The sequence below is a fragment of the Doryrhamphus excisus genome, chromosome 22, assembly GCF_030265055.1.
Source record: "Doryrhamphus excisus isolate RoL2022-K1 chromosome 22, RoL_Dexc_1.0, whole genome shotgun sequence".
In the NCBI taxonomy this organism is placed as follows: domain Eukaryota; kingdom Metazoa; phylum Chordata; class Actinopteri; order Syngnathiformes; family Syngnathidae; genus Doryrhamphus; species Doryrhamphus excisus.
In genome coordinates this window covers 12,337,037-12,355,014 of record NC_080487.1, presented here as the reverse complement: position 1 = coordinate 12,355,014, position 17,978 = coordinate 12,337,037, and the positions used below count along the sequence as shown (strand labels likewise).

Here is a 17,978-nt window from a genome sequence, read left to right as displayed (position 1 = left end):
ACCTATGGACAATTTGGAGTCGCTAATTAACCTAGCATGTTTTTTTGCCGGAGGGTGGAATTGAACTTGCGTCTCCTAGCTGTGAGGCCTATGTGCTAACCACTCGTCCACCCAATATCAGTGATTCATTCATTCATTCATTTTCTACCGCTTTTCCTCACGAGGGTCGCAGGGGTGCAGGAGCCTATCCCAGCTGTCTTTGTGCAAGAGAGAGGCGGGGTACACCCTGGACTGGTGGCCAGCCAATCACAGGGCACATATAGACAAACAACCATTCACACTCACATTCATACCTATGGACAATTTGGAGTCGCTAATTAACCTAGCATGTTTTTTTGCCGGAGGGTGGAATTGAACTTGCGTCTCCTAGCTGTGAGACCTATGTGCTAACCACTCGTCCACCCAATATCAGTGATTCATTCATTCATTCATTTTCTACCGCTTTTCCTCACAAGGGTCACAGGGTTGCTGGAGCCTATCCCAGCTGTCTTGGGGCGAGAGAGAGGCGGGGTACACCCTGGATTGGCTGGCCAGCCAGCCAATCACAGGGCACATATAGACAAACAACCATTCACACTCGCATTCATACCTATGGACAATTTGGAGTCGCTAATTAACCTAGCATGTTTTTGCTGAAGGGTGGAATTGAACTTGGGTCTGCGTGCTAACAATTTGGACAACTTGGAGTCGCTAATTAACCTAGCATGTTTTTGGAATGTGGGAGGAAACCGGAGTACCCGCAGAAAACCCACGCATGCACGGGGGAGAACATGCAAACTCCACACAGAGGGTGGAATTGAACTCGGGTCTCCTAGCTGTGAGGCCTATGTGCTAACCACTAGTCCACCCAATATCAGTCATCTGATATATATTTGAAAATATTGTCAGAATGCCACTTTATAGTCGACATCAACAAATTGAATCATTGAATCGAATTGAATCGTTCGTACATAGCATCAAAACATTTTGAATCGTTTCTTAACCCGTGTATCTGGATACATATTGAATCGTCCACTATTATTTTTACCCTTTTTTTTTCCTGAAGAGGTTGGTCCAGATTTGACAACAACGGAGTCGGTTTTAAGTGATTCCTTGACGCTAAGTTAACGTCAAAGTTCAAGCTGAAATCATCGGAATCGCGACACCCAATCAGACGCTCCCCTCTTTGCCGACTACATCTGCAAATGAGATTCCAATCATCTTTTTTGGGAGGCTTTCAGCTCTAATAGCTAATGTTACAACCCTGCCCCTTTTTTTTTTGTCAGTTGAGGCCAGTAATCGGATCTGCAGCTTGGCCTCCGGCCCTCGCCGAGTGTATACAAGAGGGATTGTGTGTTTTGGGAAATCCATGCGGAATGGGGTGGAATGTTTGCTATGGAGGTGTATCGCTGCTGCGAGCTGAAAGTCAAGTTGCATTTCAGTAGCAAGAGCAGTTTCCGACATGCTAAACAAAGTTACGTTCAAGAACACAAAGGAGTCGGAAGATCATATGATCACTTGTTGGATCGTTCATAAAATGAAGGAATTCAGGATAAATGATATCAGACACTGTGGTTCTGCCTCCACCATGTCGCTTGTACACAACTGTCTCATATTGGTACATTATTTGGAATTAATCAAATTAATTCAGGATAAATGATATCAGACACTGTGGTTCTGCATCCACCATGTAGCTTGTACGCAACATATTTTGTTAAGATGGCTGATATCGGTACATCGGTCGGTTTCCTGATTCAGTTCATTTCATTATGTTGCTACAAAGATACATTAATTTAGGATAAATGATATCAGACACTGTGGTTGTCAGTATTGTGCTTCCTCCGTATGGTTGTGTTGTTTGCTAAACTGTGTCATAACGGTAAATTGTTCCATACTTTTATTCAACATAAAATTAATTCAGGATAAATGATATCAGACACTGTGGTTGTCAGTATTGTGCTTCCTCCATATGGTTGTGCTGGTTGCTAATCTGTGTCATAACGGTAAATTGTTCCATATTTTTAATCTACATATAAATTAATTCAGGATAAATGATATCAGACACTGTGGTTCTGCCTCCACCATGTAGCTTGTACACAACATATTTTGTTAAGATGGCTGATATCGGTACATCGGTCGGTTTCCTGATTCAGTTCATTTAATTATGTTGCTCCAAAGATATATTAATTTAGGATAAACGATATGAGACACTGTGGTTCTTCCTCCACCAAGAAGCTTGTACACAACATATTTTGTTAAGATGGCTGATATCGGTGCATGGGTTGGTTTCCTGATTCAGTTCATTTCATTATGTTGCTCCAAAGATACATTAATTTAGGATAAATGATATCAGACACTGTGGTTGTCGGTATTGTTTGCTAATCTGTGTCATAACGGAAAATTGTTCCGTACTTGTACTCTACATATAAATTAATTCAGGATAAATGATATCAGACACTGTGGTTCTGCCTCCACCATGTCGCTTGTACACAACATATTTTTTAAGATGGCTGATATCGGTGCATCGGTCGGTTTCCTGATTCCGTTCATTTCATTATGTTGCTCCAAAGATATATTAATTTAGGATAAACGATATCAGACACCGTGGTTCTTCCTCCACCAAGAAGCTTGTACCAACATATTTTGTTAAGATGGCTGATATCGGTACATCGGTCGGTTTCCTGATTCAGTTCATTTCATTATGTTGCGCCAAAGATACATTAATTTAGGATAAATGATATCAGACACTGTGGTTTTTGGTAGTCTGCTTCCTCTATTTGTAGTATACCTTGTCATCATTTTTCATTTTTTGTAACGGTTACTTTTGTAACATTATTTGGAATTAATCAAATTAATTCCGGATAAATGATATCAGACACTGTGGTTGTCCATAATCTGCTTCCTTCCTAGTATTGTTTGCTAAACTGGTTCATACTAGTTGTGTTAGCAAGACAAAAGTAAACGGAGGGTTCAGGTGCATCCCGCCGCCACCCGAAAGTTGCTGTCGGCAAAAAAATTCCAGGAAAAAATTCCAGTCTGCAATCGCCATGTATCCACTTTCTCTTCCTCCTTCTCACCATTCTTCTCGCCTCAGCTTCCCGCTTCCTTTTTTTTTATCCCTCCCACTCTTACTCTTGCATATGTACACTCCCTTTCTCTCCCCTCCCTCCCTTCCCCTCCCTTCCCTCACCCGGGAGAGAACAGGGGTCCCAGTCAAGGCTGCATGCTGCCAGCCAGGATTGTTAGCCGAGCAAAATTAAAAATGGATGAACCTGAGAGCCCTGGTGCTGTTTCTCCCGCATCCGTCCAGCTCTTGGATTGAGGAGGTGGGGTGGTAACATGGGAGGACGCGATGGGGGAAAAGGAAAAAATATATAAAAGGAAAAAACCTTCATCCAACCTCACATGCCACAAATAAAAAACAGTTTGTCTTTTATGTTGTTCGTGTTATCGTTAAATGTCAGTAAACTACTAAGTACTCGTATTAAGTACTCATATTTCTTTGTAATTGTTATTGCAAAATTCTGGATAGTCGAGGAAAGGAATTAAATTTAAAAAAAAACATCAAATGATTGAAAAAGAATCTAAATATTACATATGGCGTACCGCAGGGGTCAATACTGTGACCAATACTGTATACTATAATGTTAATATTAATAGTAATTGTAATAGTAATAGTAATTAATAGTACCTTCAAAGTGACGAAAGACATTGCGACAATCCGGGCAGGGCACCCAAGGCGCAATGGGCACCACGGGGTCCCAGACCTGAAATCCAGATTTGAACCTGCAGAGAACGTGGACTACTAAGGAACAAGAAAACCCCAGGCCCCTTTTACCCCAACTGTAGGGCAACAACGGCGAGGCAGACAAAAGTCAACCCACCACACCCCACCAGCCGACACCTCCTGGGCGTGAGTGCCTGGGCCCCAAGCCGTGGGGACGCCAAGCACCAGATCCAAAAAGGCAGAATCAGCAGCAGACCAGCCTATGGACCCCACCAGGCGACACCTCCCGGGCGGAAAATCTCACTAGCGTGAGTGCCTGGGCCCCAAGCCGTGGGGACGCCAAGCATCAGATCCAAAAAGGCAAGATCGGCAGCAGACCAGCCAACGGCTGGGCCCCAAGCCGTGGGGACGCCAAGCACCAGATCCAAAAAGGCAAGATCGGCAGCAGACCAACCTACGGACCCCACCAGCCAGACCACCCCCTCCACGCAGAACCAACGGTGCACCACCCACACACCGGAGAAACACCCCCGACAAGCCCAGCAAAGACCAGCGGCGACAAACGCCCAACCACCCCGGCAGAGCAGCACGCCCCCAGCAGATCACACCCATAGGCGCACGCCCCCCGCCACCCGAGCATCCGGTACCCACGAGCAAAGGATACCCACCAAGCCCCAACACACATCCCGGCCCCCCTCCATCCACCCCAGTGCAGCAACCCCAACCACCACAGCACCAATACAGGCTACCAACAGCACGGTCCCCAACCCCCGGGGACGGCAAGACCCCACCTCCTTAAGGCGCGCAGACGTTCCCGTTACCCAGGACAGTCCAATTGAAGCATTGCAAACCGCACCACCAGCACAAGCCCCAGTATCAACTGGTCCCAGCGGGGGCCCCCGTCCCCGGTAAGGGCAGGCAAACCAGACAAAAACTTTGTAGTGTTGTCACCACAGTACTGAATGAAAAGCAGCCTTGCTGGTGCATCATGTCGTCGTGTGGGGGGGCGGTCCCATGCATGTTGGTGACCCCCCTGCCCCCTGGGTCCGAAGATATGAAAGGGTGATTTTCGAAAATGACGATCGTGTTTAAGAAAATATGAATAACCGAAGTGATCCAGTGCTGTGAGGTGTACCGTATACTGTTTACATTCTTAGAGCGGCGAGCGGGGGCGGGGTGGCGGGGGGGGGGGGGGGCTCTTTAAATACTCCGCCGTCTGTGGGGAATTAAGGCATGATTTTTTAATAATTCATTAGCATAAACAGCTTGCAATTAAATGAAAGCACCACCGCCGCTCCTCCAGCTACGTGCTAGCTCGCATTAAAAACAAAAAAAATAATAAAAAAATTAAAAATCATTTATCTCGAATTGCCGACTGCGAACGCGCGGTGGTGATGTGGGAAGAGCAGCGTGACTCTGCGATTGAATCGTCGCACGTGTCTCACCTTTCCGAGACGGAATCGGCCTGTCTTCATCTTTTTGTTTACGTGTGTTGCGTTCATGGCCCCGCCATGAAACATTTATTTCTTTTAGTTTGCGCTAACAAGTCGATGCTTTAGTTTGGACCGACCCCTCCACGGTGTCCATCACTCAAACCATTTGTGAGCGCATTGATCCCCCCCCCCCTTCTTCTTCTTCTTCTTCTTCTTCTTCTTCCCTCGCTCCCTCTCTCTCTCTCGCCCATGCTGTATATTCCCAGTTTTTTAGCTTGTTTTTTATGCAGAGAGAGAGAGTCAGAATGGCTCAGACAGCCATTGATTTTTATTTTATCGGGCTTCTAGCGCAGGGAGGAGGGCCTGAGAGATGAAAACTCTGCAGCTAACTTTGTTGTTTTGGTGCCGAGTGGGTGGAGCCTACACATTTGTGCTTGTTTGATGCCTTGTTGTGGTGCTAGGATGTGCAATTTTGGGGTTTTTTTTGCACGCAGTCTGCCTTGATTAATGTATTAAACGTAACGTTTACATCGGGAAAAAAAATCTGCGGTCAGTCAATCGGACGTTGAATTTAGAGGAAGACATTTTGGACAATTCTATTTTTTGGGGATGGTGTTTTTCTGTGGAAAAATTTTTTTGCTGCTTTTTTGATGATGCAAATTGGTGCGGAGTTCCTCAGGGAACTGTTTGAAGTCCACATTCACATGGATCTTTAAGCAATGTCTCTGACTTCAAATCGAAAGAAAAAGTATCTTATAGATCCAAATGAATACTTTTATCTGTGTATTGTTTGTATAAAGTACACATGTATTTTTCGTGTACACTATTTTTCCAAGGCAGTACTTCAAACTCTTTCAGCAATGTTCAAATGGGAAGAAAAAGTATCTTCTAGATCCAAATGAATACTTTTGTTCGTGTATTGTTTGTATAAAGTACACATGTATATCTCGTGTACACTATTTTTCCAAAGCAGTACTTCAATCTCCGTACAAATCAAGAATCTGTAAGATATAATTTTAAGCGGAGTTCCGCAGGGAACTGTTTGAAGTCCACATTCACATGGATCTTTAAGCAATGTCTCCGACTTCAAATGGGAAGAAAAAGTCTCTTATAGATCCAAATGAATACTTTTATCCGTGTATTGTTTGTATAAAGTACACATGTATTTTTCGTGTACACTATTTTTCCAAGGCAGTACTTCAAACTCTTTCAGCAATGTTCAAATGGGAAGAAAAAGTATCTTCTAGATCCAAATGAATACTTTTGTTCGTGTATTGTTTTTATAAAGTACACATGTATATACGGTGTACACTATTTTTCCAAGGCAGTACTTCAACCGTCGTACAAATCCAGAATCCGTAAATATAATTTTAAGCAGAGTTCCTCAGGGAACTGTTTGAAGTCCACATTCACATGGATCTTTAAGCAATGTCTCCGACTTCAAATCGAAAGAAAAAGTATCTTATAGATCCGAATGAATACTTTTGTTTGTGTATTGTTTGTATGAAGTACACATGTATTTTTCGTGTACACTATTTTTCCAAGGCAGTACTTCAATCTCCGTAAGATTAAGATATGCCTTTATCCGTCCCTCAGTGGGGAAATTTGTATCAAATCAAGAATCCGTAAGATATAATTTTAAGCGGAGTTCCTCAGGGAACTGTTTGAAGTCCACATTCACATGGATCTTTAAGCAATGTCTCCGACTTCATATGGGAAGAAAAAGTCACTTTCCAGAAGATAGGAAGCTCTTATAGATCCAAATGAATACTTTTGTCCGTGTATTGTTTGTATAAAGTACACATGTATTTTTCGTGTACACTATTTTTCCAAGGCAGTACTTCAATCTCCGTACAAATCAAGAATCCGTAAGATATAATTTTAAGCGGAGTTCCTCAGGGAAATGTTTATGGTCCACTCATTATTTAAAAGTAAGAAGTGCAATGTCTCCAAACTCAAAAATTACTGAAAATATTCATTAATATTTTTAAATATTTTCTAATTTTTTTATTTTTTATAAATTATAAATTATAAATTATATTTTATTTTTTTAAATAATTCATTAATATTAATATTCTGAAAACATACTCGGAAATCTTGTGAAAAGTCTTCGCAAATTTTTGTCACTTACGAAATCCATCCAAAGCAACAATACCTAAGCTGCAATATAGAATGGAGTTGACCAGGGATCTGTTTTAGGTCCATTTATTTTTAACTCATAATCATAATCTATTCTTAATCATAGCACTTTTTAACATTATGAATTGTCATATGTGTCGTTTCAAGGTGTCCCAATACTTATGTCCAGATTATGGAGAAGTATAAAGATAAATGAGAGAGGGGGGGGCTCCGGGACCTCATCACATACACACAGAGGTGTATCCCGCCACTCATTAGAGCTAATAAGGCTGTGCCGCAGGAAAAGGAGGTAGGAGCCAAGGGGACAAGAAGGAGGAGGCAAAATAGGTGATTTTAAATTTTAATAACACGGCTACAATTTTGTAAAATTTTCCCTGACGGAGAAGTCCTCATTAATTTGATCTTGTCTCTGAAGGGGGGCCTCTCCTAGAGATCTCTATGTTGTCATTTTACTGTCCAGTCACCCTTTTCCCGCCATCCAGTAAGGTGTTTGCTGATTGGCTGCTTGGGGAAACACAAGCAAACCTGTAAATAATCATCACAATAATAATAAACGTACTGGAGTCGAACACTGTTCCTGATGTTGTTGTTGAGGGGGTGTCACAACATCTTGCGAGATCAGATTTGTCTTGGTCGATCATGAATAATATATGAATAAAATTAATCACAAAATTAACTCAATAATTTTGCTGTCCTCAGTTTATAGAATAATAAACATACTGGAGTCGAACACTGTTCCTGATGTTGTGGTTGAGGCTTGTCACAACATCTTGCAAGATGAAAACTCGATCAAATTTCTCTTTGGACGATGATGAATAAAATAAGAATAAAATTAATCACAAAATTAACTCAATAATTTTGCCGTCCTCAGTTTATAGTTCACTCTGTGCATCGGTTCCAGCAACTTGCTGCATCCGTAGAACAACGGCATGAACGGATTTAACACGTTCCTACACTCTGTGTGTATGCCACCGGCCCCGCCTCCACCCACTGTGTGACTGACAGAGAGGCTCACTCCCTTCATGCCGTTCTTCTATGGAAACCAATGCACAGGTCGGCAAAATTATTGCATTAATTTTCATTTATTGTGTAATTAATTAATCAATTAATTAATTTTGCGATTAATTAATAATTGCATTAGGCCTAGGCTTCAAATTAATGATGATTGACAGGGTTTTTTTTCCCAGATTTAACTGTTCCTGTACTCTTCACTTGCCGTTCAAGTGTAAAAAGAAGTTAAGCGCTACTAATGTTAACATGTCAAAACAACCAAATCTTAACTTTTAACAAAGAACAACAATTTTGAGTTGTGTCACACTGATATTACTTAATAATAATAATAATAATAAAACTGTTTTAACTTCTAACATTTGTCATAAAAGTGTAAAAAGAAGCATTTCCATCCCAATATGACTTCATAATAATGAACATTATCCTTGAATGTGTTAGCCTCCAAAGCGCAATACCAAAGGTATCCTAGAAGTGTTCCTAATGTTGTGGCGCCATCCTTCCTTATTAAAGTGCTTCCTCCCTCCTCCCTCCTTTTCCTCCCTCCTCTTCCTCCCCTCACACACCCCAGTCCCCCTCTTGATGCCAAATGTCAAGGCTGCTGGACGGATGCGGTTTGATAACCTGTGTTCCGTCTCGCCACGTGTCAGGACAGGATCAACCGCACGGCAGACGAATAGCATGTTCTTCACACTTCAACTTCCCAATACATATATATATATATAAATATATCTATATATATATCTATATCTATATATATATAGCCTACCTTTTGTCTTGTCTGCGCCATACAAGCTGAAGACACTTTGAGTTTTTTTTGTAGTGTGTATGTGTGCGTCACAGGCGTGGATACAATTAATTACATCAGAGGTCAGAGGTCACGCCCAAAGTCTGTAAACATGACGAGATCTTGTAGTTCAACTTGAATGACCGTGCTTATTAGTGTACTCATGTGTGACGGTTATGCCCGACCAATGGGACGCTTGCTTTTTATTGGGCGGTGGCGCTTTATCAAAATTGCGAAAAAAAAAAAAAAAAATGTCACAAAATTTTTTTTATTTTTTCACCTTGAACCCAAAACAGTTTTTCTTAGGTTTCTAAGAAAATTATAAATAATTATCCAGATGGATTTTATTTTTGTTTGCTGCTCTAAAACTTACACATAAGCATACTGCTACAAGCTGACATACAATGGGAAAAAAATAACTAATATATAAATATATAACATAAAAATATAACTAATTATATTCATACATACAAACAAAAAGTCCTTAAATTTAATTACATTTTTTTCCCAATTTCATAAAAGTGCAAAAAATTAACCACTGAGTATATAATTACATGCATAATTTTAAAAATTAATCAGATTTAATCATTTTTTTCAGAAATTAATCATGATTAATTTGCAGCTATGTAACAACGACATAACACTAGTAGTCCCAGCCTTTCAACCATGTTATTATGAACAATGAGGGGGTTGCGTTCAAAGACATCACGTAATTTAAGGCACATTTACTGGTTTTCAGTGTATTTTCCAGCATACTCAAATTTAACAAATTGTACGTCCAAATTAAGTTACCAAGTGATATACGCACACATTATGAACAAATTTTTGTGATATTCTGCGTGTCCCTGAATGCATCTCGCAATCTTGTAATGAGAATGAGGAATGAGGAACAGACTAGAGACGTGCGTGGTTTTGGAATGTGGGAGGAAACCGGAGTAGTAGGAAACCACAAAGTCCACACAGAGATGGCCGAGAGGGGAATTCAACCCGGGTCTCCTAGCAGTGAGGCCTGTGTGCTAACCACTCGTCCACCGTGCAGTCCCACTGTTCATTCATTCATTCATTTTTTTTCCTCACGAGGGTCGCGGGGGGTGCTGGAGCCTATCCCAGCTGTCTTCTTCAGGCGAGAGGCGGGGTACACCCTGGACTGGTGGCCAGCCAATCACAGGGCACATATAGACAAACAACCATTCACACTCACATTCATACCTATGGACAATTTGGAGTGGCTAATTAACCTAGCATGTTTTTGGATTGTGCATGCACAGTGAGAACATGCAAACTCCAGACATAGATGGCCGAGGGTGGAATTGAACTCGTGTTTCCTAGCTGTGAGCCCTGCGTGCTAACCACTCGACCACTGTGCAGCCCCACTGTTCATATCAGAATGTAAAAAAACCCAACAAGAAATAATTTGTATGAGTTGTGTGTCTGACCAATCACTTTTTAATACTCTGACGAGTTAACCCAAGCTAATTAATCGGTAAAATCAAGACTAAGCTCAGTCTTAACTTGCCACGGAGAACGCCAAGTGTGTGATACGGCCAAATAATGGCTGCCGTGCACATTGACAAAACAAAGTATGACACATAAGTGCAGAGCAGACCGGAGGCACTAAAAGTTTATTTGCACACAAAAAAAAAAAAAAGTGGAAAAAAAAAATAATAAAAAAAGCAGGCGGGTAGTTTAGTGGAGGTCATAAAAACAGCTCAATTAATGATGGAATTGACCATTAAAACATTTGGTGACCTCAGTGAAGTTGAGCGGGGCCAAAAAGACAGACCGAGCGCCGAAGCCGAAGCCGAGCGTCCAAAAGTCCTGGAATCCTCGACTGCTGGTGACAAATGAGAGAATTATCACATTTGCTGACATGTGGAGGAGAGGCCAACGGGGCGCTGTCCACGTCTCTAAGCAGGAGATGAATAGCCCCCGGGGCTGTGCTCGTTTATCACCAGCGGGGTGCTCGCTCACCCCGTACCGGCCAAAAACATCCGAGCCGCAAAGACTTTTAGCCCCGCCTCTCCCCCCCACACATCCCCTCCCTTTGCTCTTGTACACTCATTCCGTTGCATTCGCACGGCGGCGTCATGTCTTTTTATTGGCTGGCACCTCGTTAATGAGCACAAGTACACAAACCATCCATGATAAAATGGTGGCGGGGGGGGGGGGGGGGTGGTTTCTCCTACTCCTCCTTCTCCTGATGTTTTTTGGACCAGAGGGAGGAGAAGCCACAGAAGTACTGATTACCGCATGTTTAATTGACATGCATTATTTACTCTGATTATTTATCCAAATACCCAAAGGACTGTGAGATGACGCTCCATTTTTTTTTTTTCAATAAGGGGAGGGGGGGCGCGGATATATGCAGAAAATTTTCAAAAAAATTGTGCACGATAGCAAAATGCTACAGAAGTGTCTGAAGATTTTTTTTTCTCCAGACAATTCGTTTATTAATTGTTAAAAAAAAATTAACACGTTATTATAGTCAATATAATAACCAATCATTTTACACACATTATTATTTTTTCCTTATTTTTTAGGACTCTTACAAAGTTTATTATTCACTTTTTAATACACATTTTGCACCTTTGATTATTTAATTTTATTTTAATAAATAATAATAATAATAATAATCAATTACATTATTTTAATTTATTTTAATTTATTTTAATTTATTTTTAATTTATTTCTAATTTATTTTTTATTTATTTCTAATTTATTTTTAATTTATTTTAATTTTAATAATTTTTGCTTTTATACATAGTATTATTATTATTATGTATTTCCTTATGTGTTGTTGTTATGTGTATTATCATGATCATATATAAGTAAAAACATTTTCAAATGTGTTCAAAACCAACTTTATTCGTATAACAATTAACAGACGTCACTGACCACAGTAAGTAAAAACATTTTCAATTGTGTTCAAAATCAACTTTATTTGTATAACAATTAACAGATGTCACTGACCACAGGAAGTAAAACATTTTCAAATGTGTCCAAAACCAACTTTATTTGTATAACAATTAACAGAAGTCACTGACCACAGTAAGTAAAAACATTTTCAATTGTGTTCAAAACCAACTTTATTTGTATAACAATTAACAGATGTCACTGACCGGGAGTAAAATAAGTCAAATGTCCGAAAAGCTGCATAAAAAAATAAGTAAAAATGCTACAAGACTTAGTAGCGAAACATATAAAAAGTCAAAAACATATATAAGAACTTACATTAAAAAAATAATAATAATTATGAACATATATATGGCACATTGGGCATCTGTTTATGTATCTTTACAGACACACGATATGACATCTCACTCTGTTTTTTTTGTGTGTGTTTGTGCAGGATCATCCAGAATCGCGTCCTGGTCTTTGTCCTGGGAGCCTTCATCCTCCTCACCATCATCCTGGCCATCTATTTCAATCTGCGAGGCCACTGATTTTCCACGTCCGCACACACACACACACACACACACACACACACACACACACACACACGCACACACACGTGATTAATAGCGACAAAAGCGTTTGGCTGTAATTAGGACAAATGGTGCCCATGAATCAAGGTTTTCCAAAGCCTGACAAGGAGATTTTGTTTTCCTCTTCTGTATCCATCTCCTCCTCCTCTTCCCTCCATCTTTTCTTTTTTTTTTTGGAAACTTTCTGCCTCCTTTTGTTGTTTTTTTCTCCTCTGTCATGCTCTGGCTTCCATCTCCAGGGACGCAAATAGATTTGTTGATCTCAGCATGATTCTTTAGCCTCCTCCTGGGAGCGTTCCACAGCGCACCAGGAAGAGGAGAAGGCGGATGCTGGACCACCCTGGATTGGGATCTTCTCTCCTTTGCAGAGATAAAAAAAAAACAAAAAAAAACGTGATCCTCACACTAAATTTGTTCTTTGACAAGAAATAGACGTAAACCCTCAGCTAACATTAGCACCATGTATAAATAACGCTAGTCGTTGTATTTATTTATAAATAAGTCGTCTTGTGCTCAAACTGTATTTTTTATGGAAGCATCAACCTGCTTTGATTTGATTTCATCATCAGGACCAATTACCAGATTACAACAAGGGTACGCTTATAAAGGGTTTATAAATGATTTATTAATCATCAATAAACAGCAGCAGCCTAGCAGCTTTTCACATCTATCCGCGACTTAATCGCTGCTAATTATGCTTATGTAACTGTTTATTAGGCTACGCTAGTTTATGCGGTTAACTCTAAAATTTTGAGTTAAAAAAATAATTAAAATTAAAATTAAAAAAAATTACAAATAAATTTAAAATAATTTTAAAATTAAAATTAAAAAAAAATATTAATGAGAAACCACACTTTTTTGCTAACGTTAGCTTAGCTAGTGTTCGTCACTGAGCTGTGACTTCTAGCCTATGCTGGTTATAACCAGTTTATAAACCATGTATAGCACCTTCACATTAAGAGTACACTTAGAACGGGTTTATAAACACTTTGTAAAGCATTTATAAACATTATCAAGACTTTTTAACTTGTTTACGAACTTCGATGTATTAAATTTGGTACCGCGTTATTTTATTTATGTCAATCAACTGTGTTTATTTGTTGTCGCATTGCAACAAAGTGTTTATAAACCCCGTTTTTAGCATCAGTAGCATCTGGTAATTGGCTTTTCTTCGCAATGTTGACGTAGCTGCGGCGTTATAGCTTGTTTATAAACCATTTATAAGGCTAGCCTTGTTATAAAGTGGACGGTTGTGATGCGTTTGTGTGCTCCAGTTCGTTATAAAGCCTTAATTAACTGCAATGTATGAAAAAATATGTGTGAAAAATGCAGTTCACAGACAGCTGGGGTAGGCTCCAGCATACCGGCGATCCTAGTGAGGATAAACGGGATAGAAAATGTGAATAAATAAAGGAAATAAAAATAAAATAATGAAAATAAAATGAAATAAAAGCATGTGGGCGTTAATGCCTGTTAATTAAGGCTTTATAACCTGTTTATAAACGCTGTGTCGTTGCTACTTTTATTTATCGAGTGGTCGATTGTCATCGCAGAGGCGGGCGTGAAAAGTGAATAAGAAAGCCATTCGTCAAAGTCGCAACATGAAGTCAATCGCCGCGTACGTTTAAGGATACGTGTTTTCGCCACATGACATTAACGGCGAACAAAGCAGTGGCGGTGAGGGTCGGGGTCGCCCCCCCCCCCCCTCCCTAAGCTGGGTACGGGCGGCCCACTGTGAGCTGTCAGGAAGGAAGCGAGGAAAGAGGAAGCATTTCGAAGCATAATGACCCCCAGTGATTGTTTTTGACCGTATGTGTGTGTGTGTGTGTGTGTGTGTGTTCATCCTACCTACATGATCACCCCCCCCATACCCCCCCCCCCCCCCCCCCCCAGCCTGTCAGACGAACTAGCGAGTGGAAGGCAGCGTGGCGGCGGCGGTGGCGGCGGCTTCCATTTGAAGTTGTAATGGTGTCAAAAAGTCAGGGCTGACTGACAGACGTCAGTCCCACAGGGCCTCATTAAAAACACAGCCACTTGACAAGGAAATAATTGAGCGCCGGCGACAACCTGAGGAGGGTGGTGGTGGTGGGGGGGTGTATCGCGGCGGTGACGGGAAGGAGGGGCCACCCAAGCCTCTTCTGGCTCGCCATGTTTTTTACATGTTTTTATTGTCTTTTCAGGACTATTATGTTCATTAGGAATATGGCGGGAGGAAGGCGGGACAGGAAGTAGTCACAACATGGCTTGTTTAGACCCCCCCCCTTGACCGCCCACCCCCACCAGACACCTACACCCACATTGTTATAATTTAAGGACCCCCACCTGCTTGAAATATTTCATGTTGGTGGGTGTTAACTTGCAGTCCTGCCTACTTCCTGTACATCCTCATATTGACCCCGCCCCCTTGCTTGTACAACATCAAAAAAAAAAAAAATCATGGACCCCCTCCCTGAATGATGATGTCAGCCGTTTATCATGACAAATTTAGGCGGGCCTTATACAGCACCGCCACATATGGGCGGCGCTCTTTTTGCCCCTCCACCAATAACAACTACAAGAAATACGCGACCTCGCTCTCCACATAAAGAGCCGCCACGTTCTCCGTTTGTACACACGAGAATGGTTTTCTTATTCCTCTTTTCTCGCACCCGCCCCCTCAACAACAACAACAATGGCCGCCAAGTTGGCGTCAGCGTGCTAGCTGCGTGTTAAGCTAGCAACCTGAGATTGCGTCATGAACAAGTATGTAAATATCTCCACCAATCAGAGTACTTCGCTCTTTTTTTTCCAATTCTTCAATGTGTGGGAATGTTTCATGTCATTAAAGAAATGTCAACCTCAAAAAACGCTTACGTCGTCTCCTACCTAGCATGCCAAACAACCGCGTATTTGTGTTGGTACGTCACTTCCTGTGTGCATGGTTCGCTACGTGGAGGCGTTGACTATCGCCAATCGCAGTAGTTTGGCAACCATTAGTCCTGGAAGATATGTATTCCACATAGGCTCTTTGACTAGAATTTTTTGGTCCTCAAAAACAGCAGAGAGCCTCTGTTATATAGGGGACCTTTGACTATCATCATTTTTGCAGTACATAACATATACAGGATCTTTGTGGGTAGCAGATTACTCCTATTACACTGTATAGAGGATCTTTGACTAGCATTTTTTGGTCCTCAAAAACAGCAGAGAGCCTCTGTTATATAGGGGACCTTTGACTATCATCATTTTTGCAGTACATAACATATACAGGATCTTTGTGGGTAGCAGATTACTCCTATTATACTGTATAGAGGATCTTTGACTAGAATTTTTTGGTCCTCAAAATTTAGCAGAGAGCCTCTGTTATATGGAGGACCTTTGACTATCATCATTTTTGCAGTACATAACATATAGAGGATCTTTTTAGGTAGCAGATTACTCCTATTATACTGTATAGAGGATCTTTGACTAGAATTTTTTGGTTCTCAAAAACAGCAGAGAGCCTCTGTTATATAGGGGACCTTTGACTAGCATAATTTTTGCAGTACATAACATATAGATGATCTTTTTGGGTAGCAGATTACTCCTATTATACTGTATAGAGGATCTTTGACTATAATTTTTTGGTCCTCAAAAACAGCAGAGAGCATCTGTTATATAGAGGACCTTTGACTATCATCATTTTTGTAGTAGGTAACATATAGAGGATCTTTGTCGGTAGCAGATTACTCCTATTACATTGAATAGAGGATCTTTGACTAGAATTTTTTGGTCCTCAAAAACAGCAGAGAGCCTCTGTTATACAGAGGACCTTTGACTATCATCATTTTTACAGTACATAACATATAGAGGCTCTTTGTAGGTAGCAGATTACTCCTATTATACTGTATAGAGGATCTTTGACTAGAATTTTTTGGTCCTCAAAAACAGCAGAGAGCCTCTGTTATATAGGGGACCTTTGACTATCATCATTTTTGCAGTACATAACATATAGAGGATCTTTGTAGGCAGCAGATTACTCCTATTATACTGTATAGAGGATCTTTGACTAGAATTTTTTGGTTCTCAAAAACAGCAGAGAGCCTCTGTTATATAGAGGACCTTTGACTCTCATCATTTTTGCAGTACATAACATATAGAGGATCTTTGTAGGCAGCAGATTACTCCTATTATACTGTATAGAGGATCTTTGACTAGAATTTTTTGGTCCTCAAAAACAGCAGAGAGCCTCTGTTATATAGAGGACCTTTGACTAGCATAATTTTTGCAGTACATAACATATAGAGGATCTTTGTAGGTAGCAGATTACTCCTATTACACTGTATAGAAGATCTTTGACTAGCATTTTTGGTCCTCAAAAACAGCAGAGAGCCTCTGTTATATAGGGGACCTTTGACTATCATCATTTTTGCAGTACATAACCTATAGAGGATCTTTGTGGGTAGCAGATTACTCCTATTGTACTGTATAGATGATCTTTGACTAGCATTTATTTGGTCCTCAAAAGCAGCAGAGAGCCTCTGTTATAAAGAGGACCTTTGACTAGCATAATTTTTGCAGTACATAACATTTAGAGGATCTTTGTGGGTAGCAGATTAGTCCTATTATACTGTATAGAGGATCTTTGACTAGAATTTTTTGGTCCTCAAAAACAGCAGCGAGTCTCTGTTATATAGAGGACCTTTGACTGTCATCATTTTTGCAGTACATAACATATAGAGGATCTTTGTAGGTAGCAAATTACTCCTATTATACTGTATAGAGGATCTTTGACTAGAATTTTTTGGTCCTCAAAAACTGCAGAGAGCCTCTGTTATATAGAGGACCTTTGACTATCATCATTTTTACAGTACATAACATATAGAGGATCTTTGTGGGTAGCAGATTACTCCTATTACACTTTATAGAGGATCTTTGACTAGCATTTTTGGAATAGATCCTTAAAAGCAACAGTGAGCTCCTATCATTTTGAGGATCTTTGACTAACTTTTTGGTATTGGGTACTTTAAAACAACAGAAAGCTTTTGTCATTTCGAGAGGATCTTTGAGTGGCATTTGTTTTGCAATTGGTCTTTAAAAACAGCACAACACTCCTGTCACAAGAGAGGATCTTTGACTCTGTTTTTTTTTTTTTTTTTGCAGTGATTTAGAAGGTGTTTGAAATAGTTGCTTAAAAATCTTAAAAATTCCTGTCATATAGAGGATCTTTGAGTCGCTTTTTTTTTTGCAGTAGTTCCTTAAAAACAGCACTAGTTTTGCAGTGGGAGCGCTCACACCGGCGCTTAAAAAGAGCATCATACATCTGTCATATGATATTTATTATAGAGGATCTTTGACTAGTGTAAACATATTGCTTCCGTTTTCATTTATGATTTATAACTTTATTTATAACCCTGCTGTGAAGCAAGCTAACGTCCTTTCCTCAGGGTGAAACAGAGGCC

The 17,978-nt window shown here is 40.4% G+C and overlaps 1 protein-coding gene across 4 annotated transcripts in view; it reads left to right on the top strand.

Annotated features, from left to right (window-relative positions):
• Nucleotides 1-16,083, top strand: part of vti1a (vesicle transport through interaction with t-SNAREs 1A) — a 159,044-nt gene extending 142,961 nt beyond the window's left edge. For 2 of the 4 annotated variants that reach the window (XM_058062704.1, XM_058062703.1), the window contains one exon: nucleotides 12,423-16,083. Coding sequence is in view for 2 of the 4 variants with exons in the window: in XM_058062702.1 (XP_057918685.1) it covers nucleotides 12,423-12,516 (94 nt within the window). In the remaining 2 variants the exon portion in view is untranslated. The remainder of the gene's footprint in view (nucleotides 1-12,422) is intronic. The other 2 variants (XM_058062702.1, XM_058062700.1) reach the window with 1 other exon arrangement.
• The last annotated feature ends 1,895 nt before the right edge of the window (nucleotides 16,084-17,978 follow it).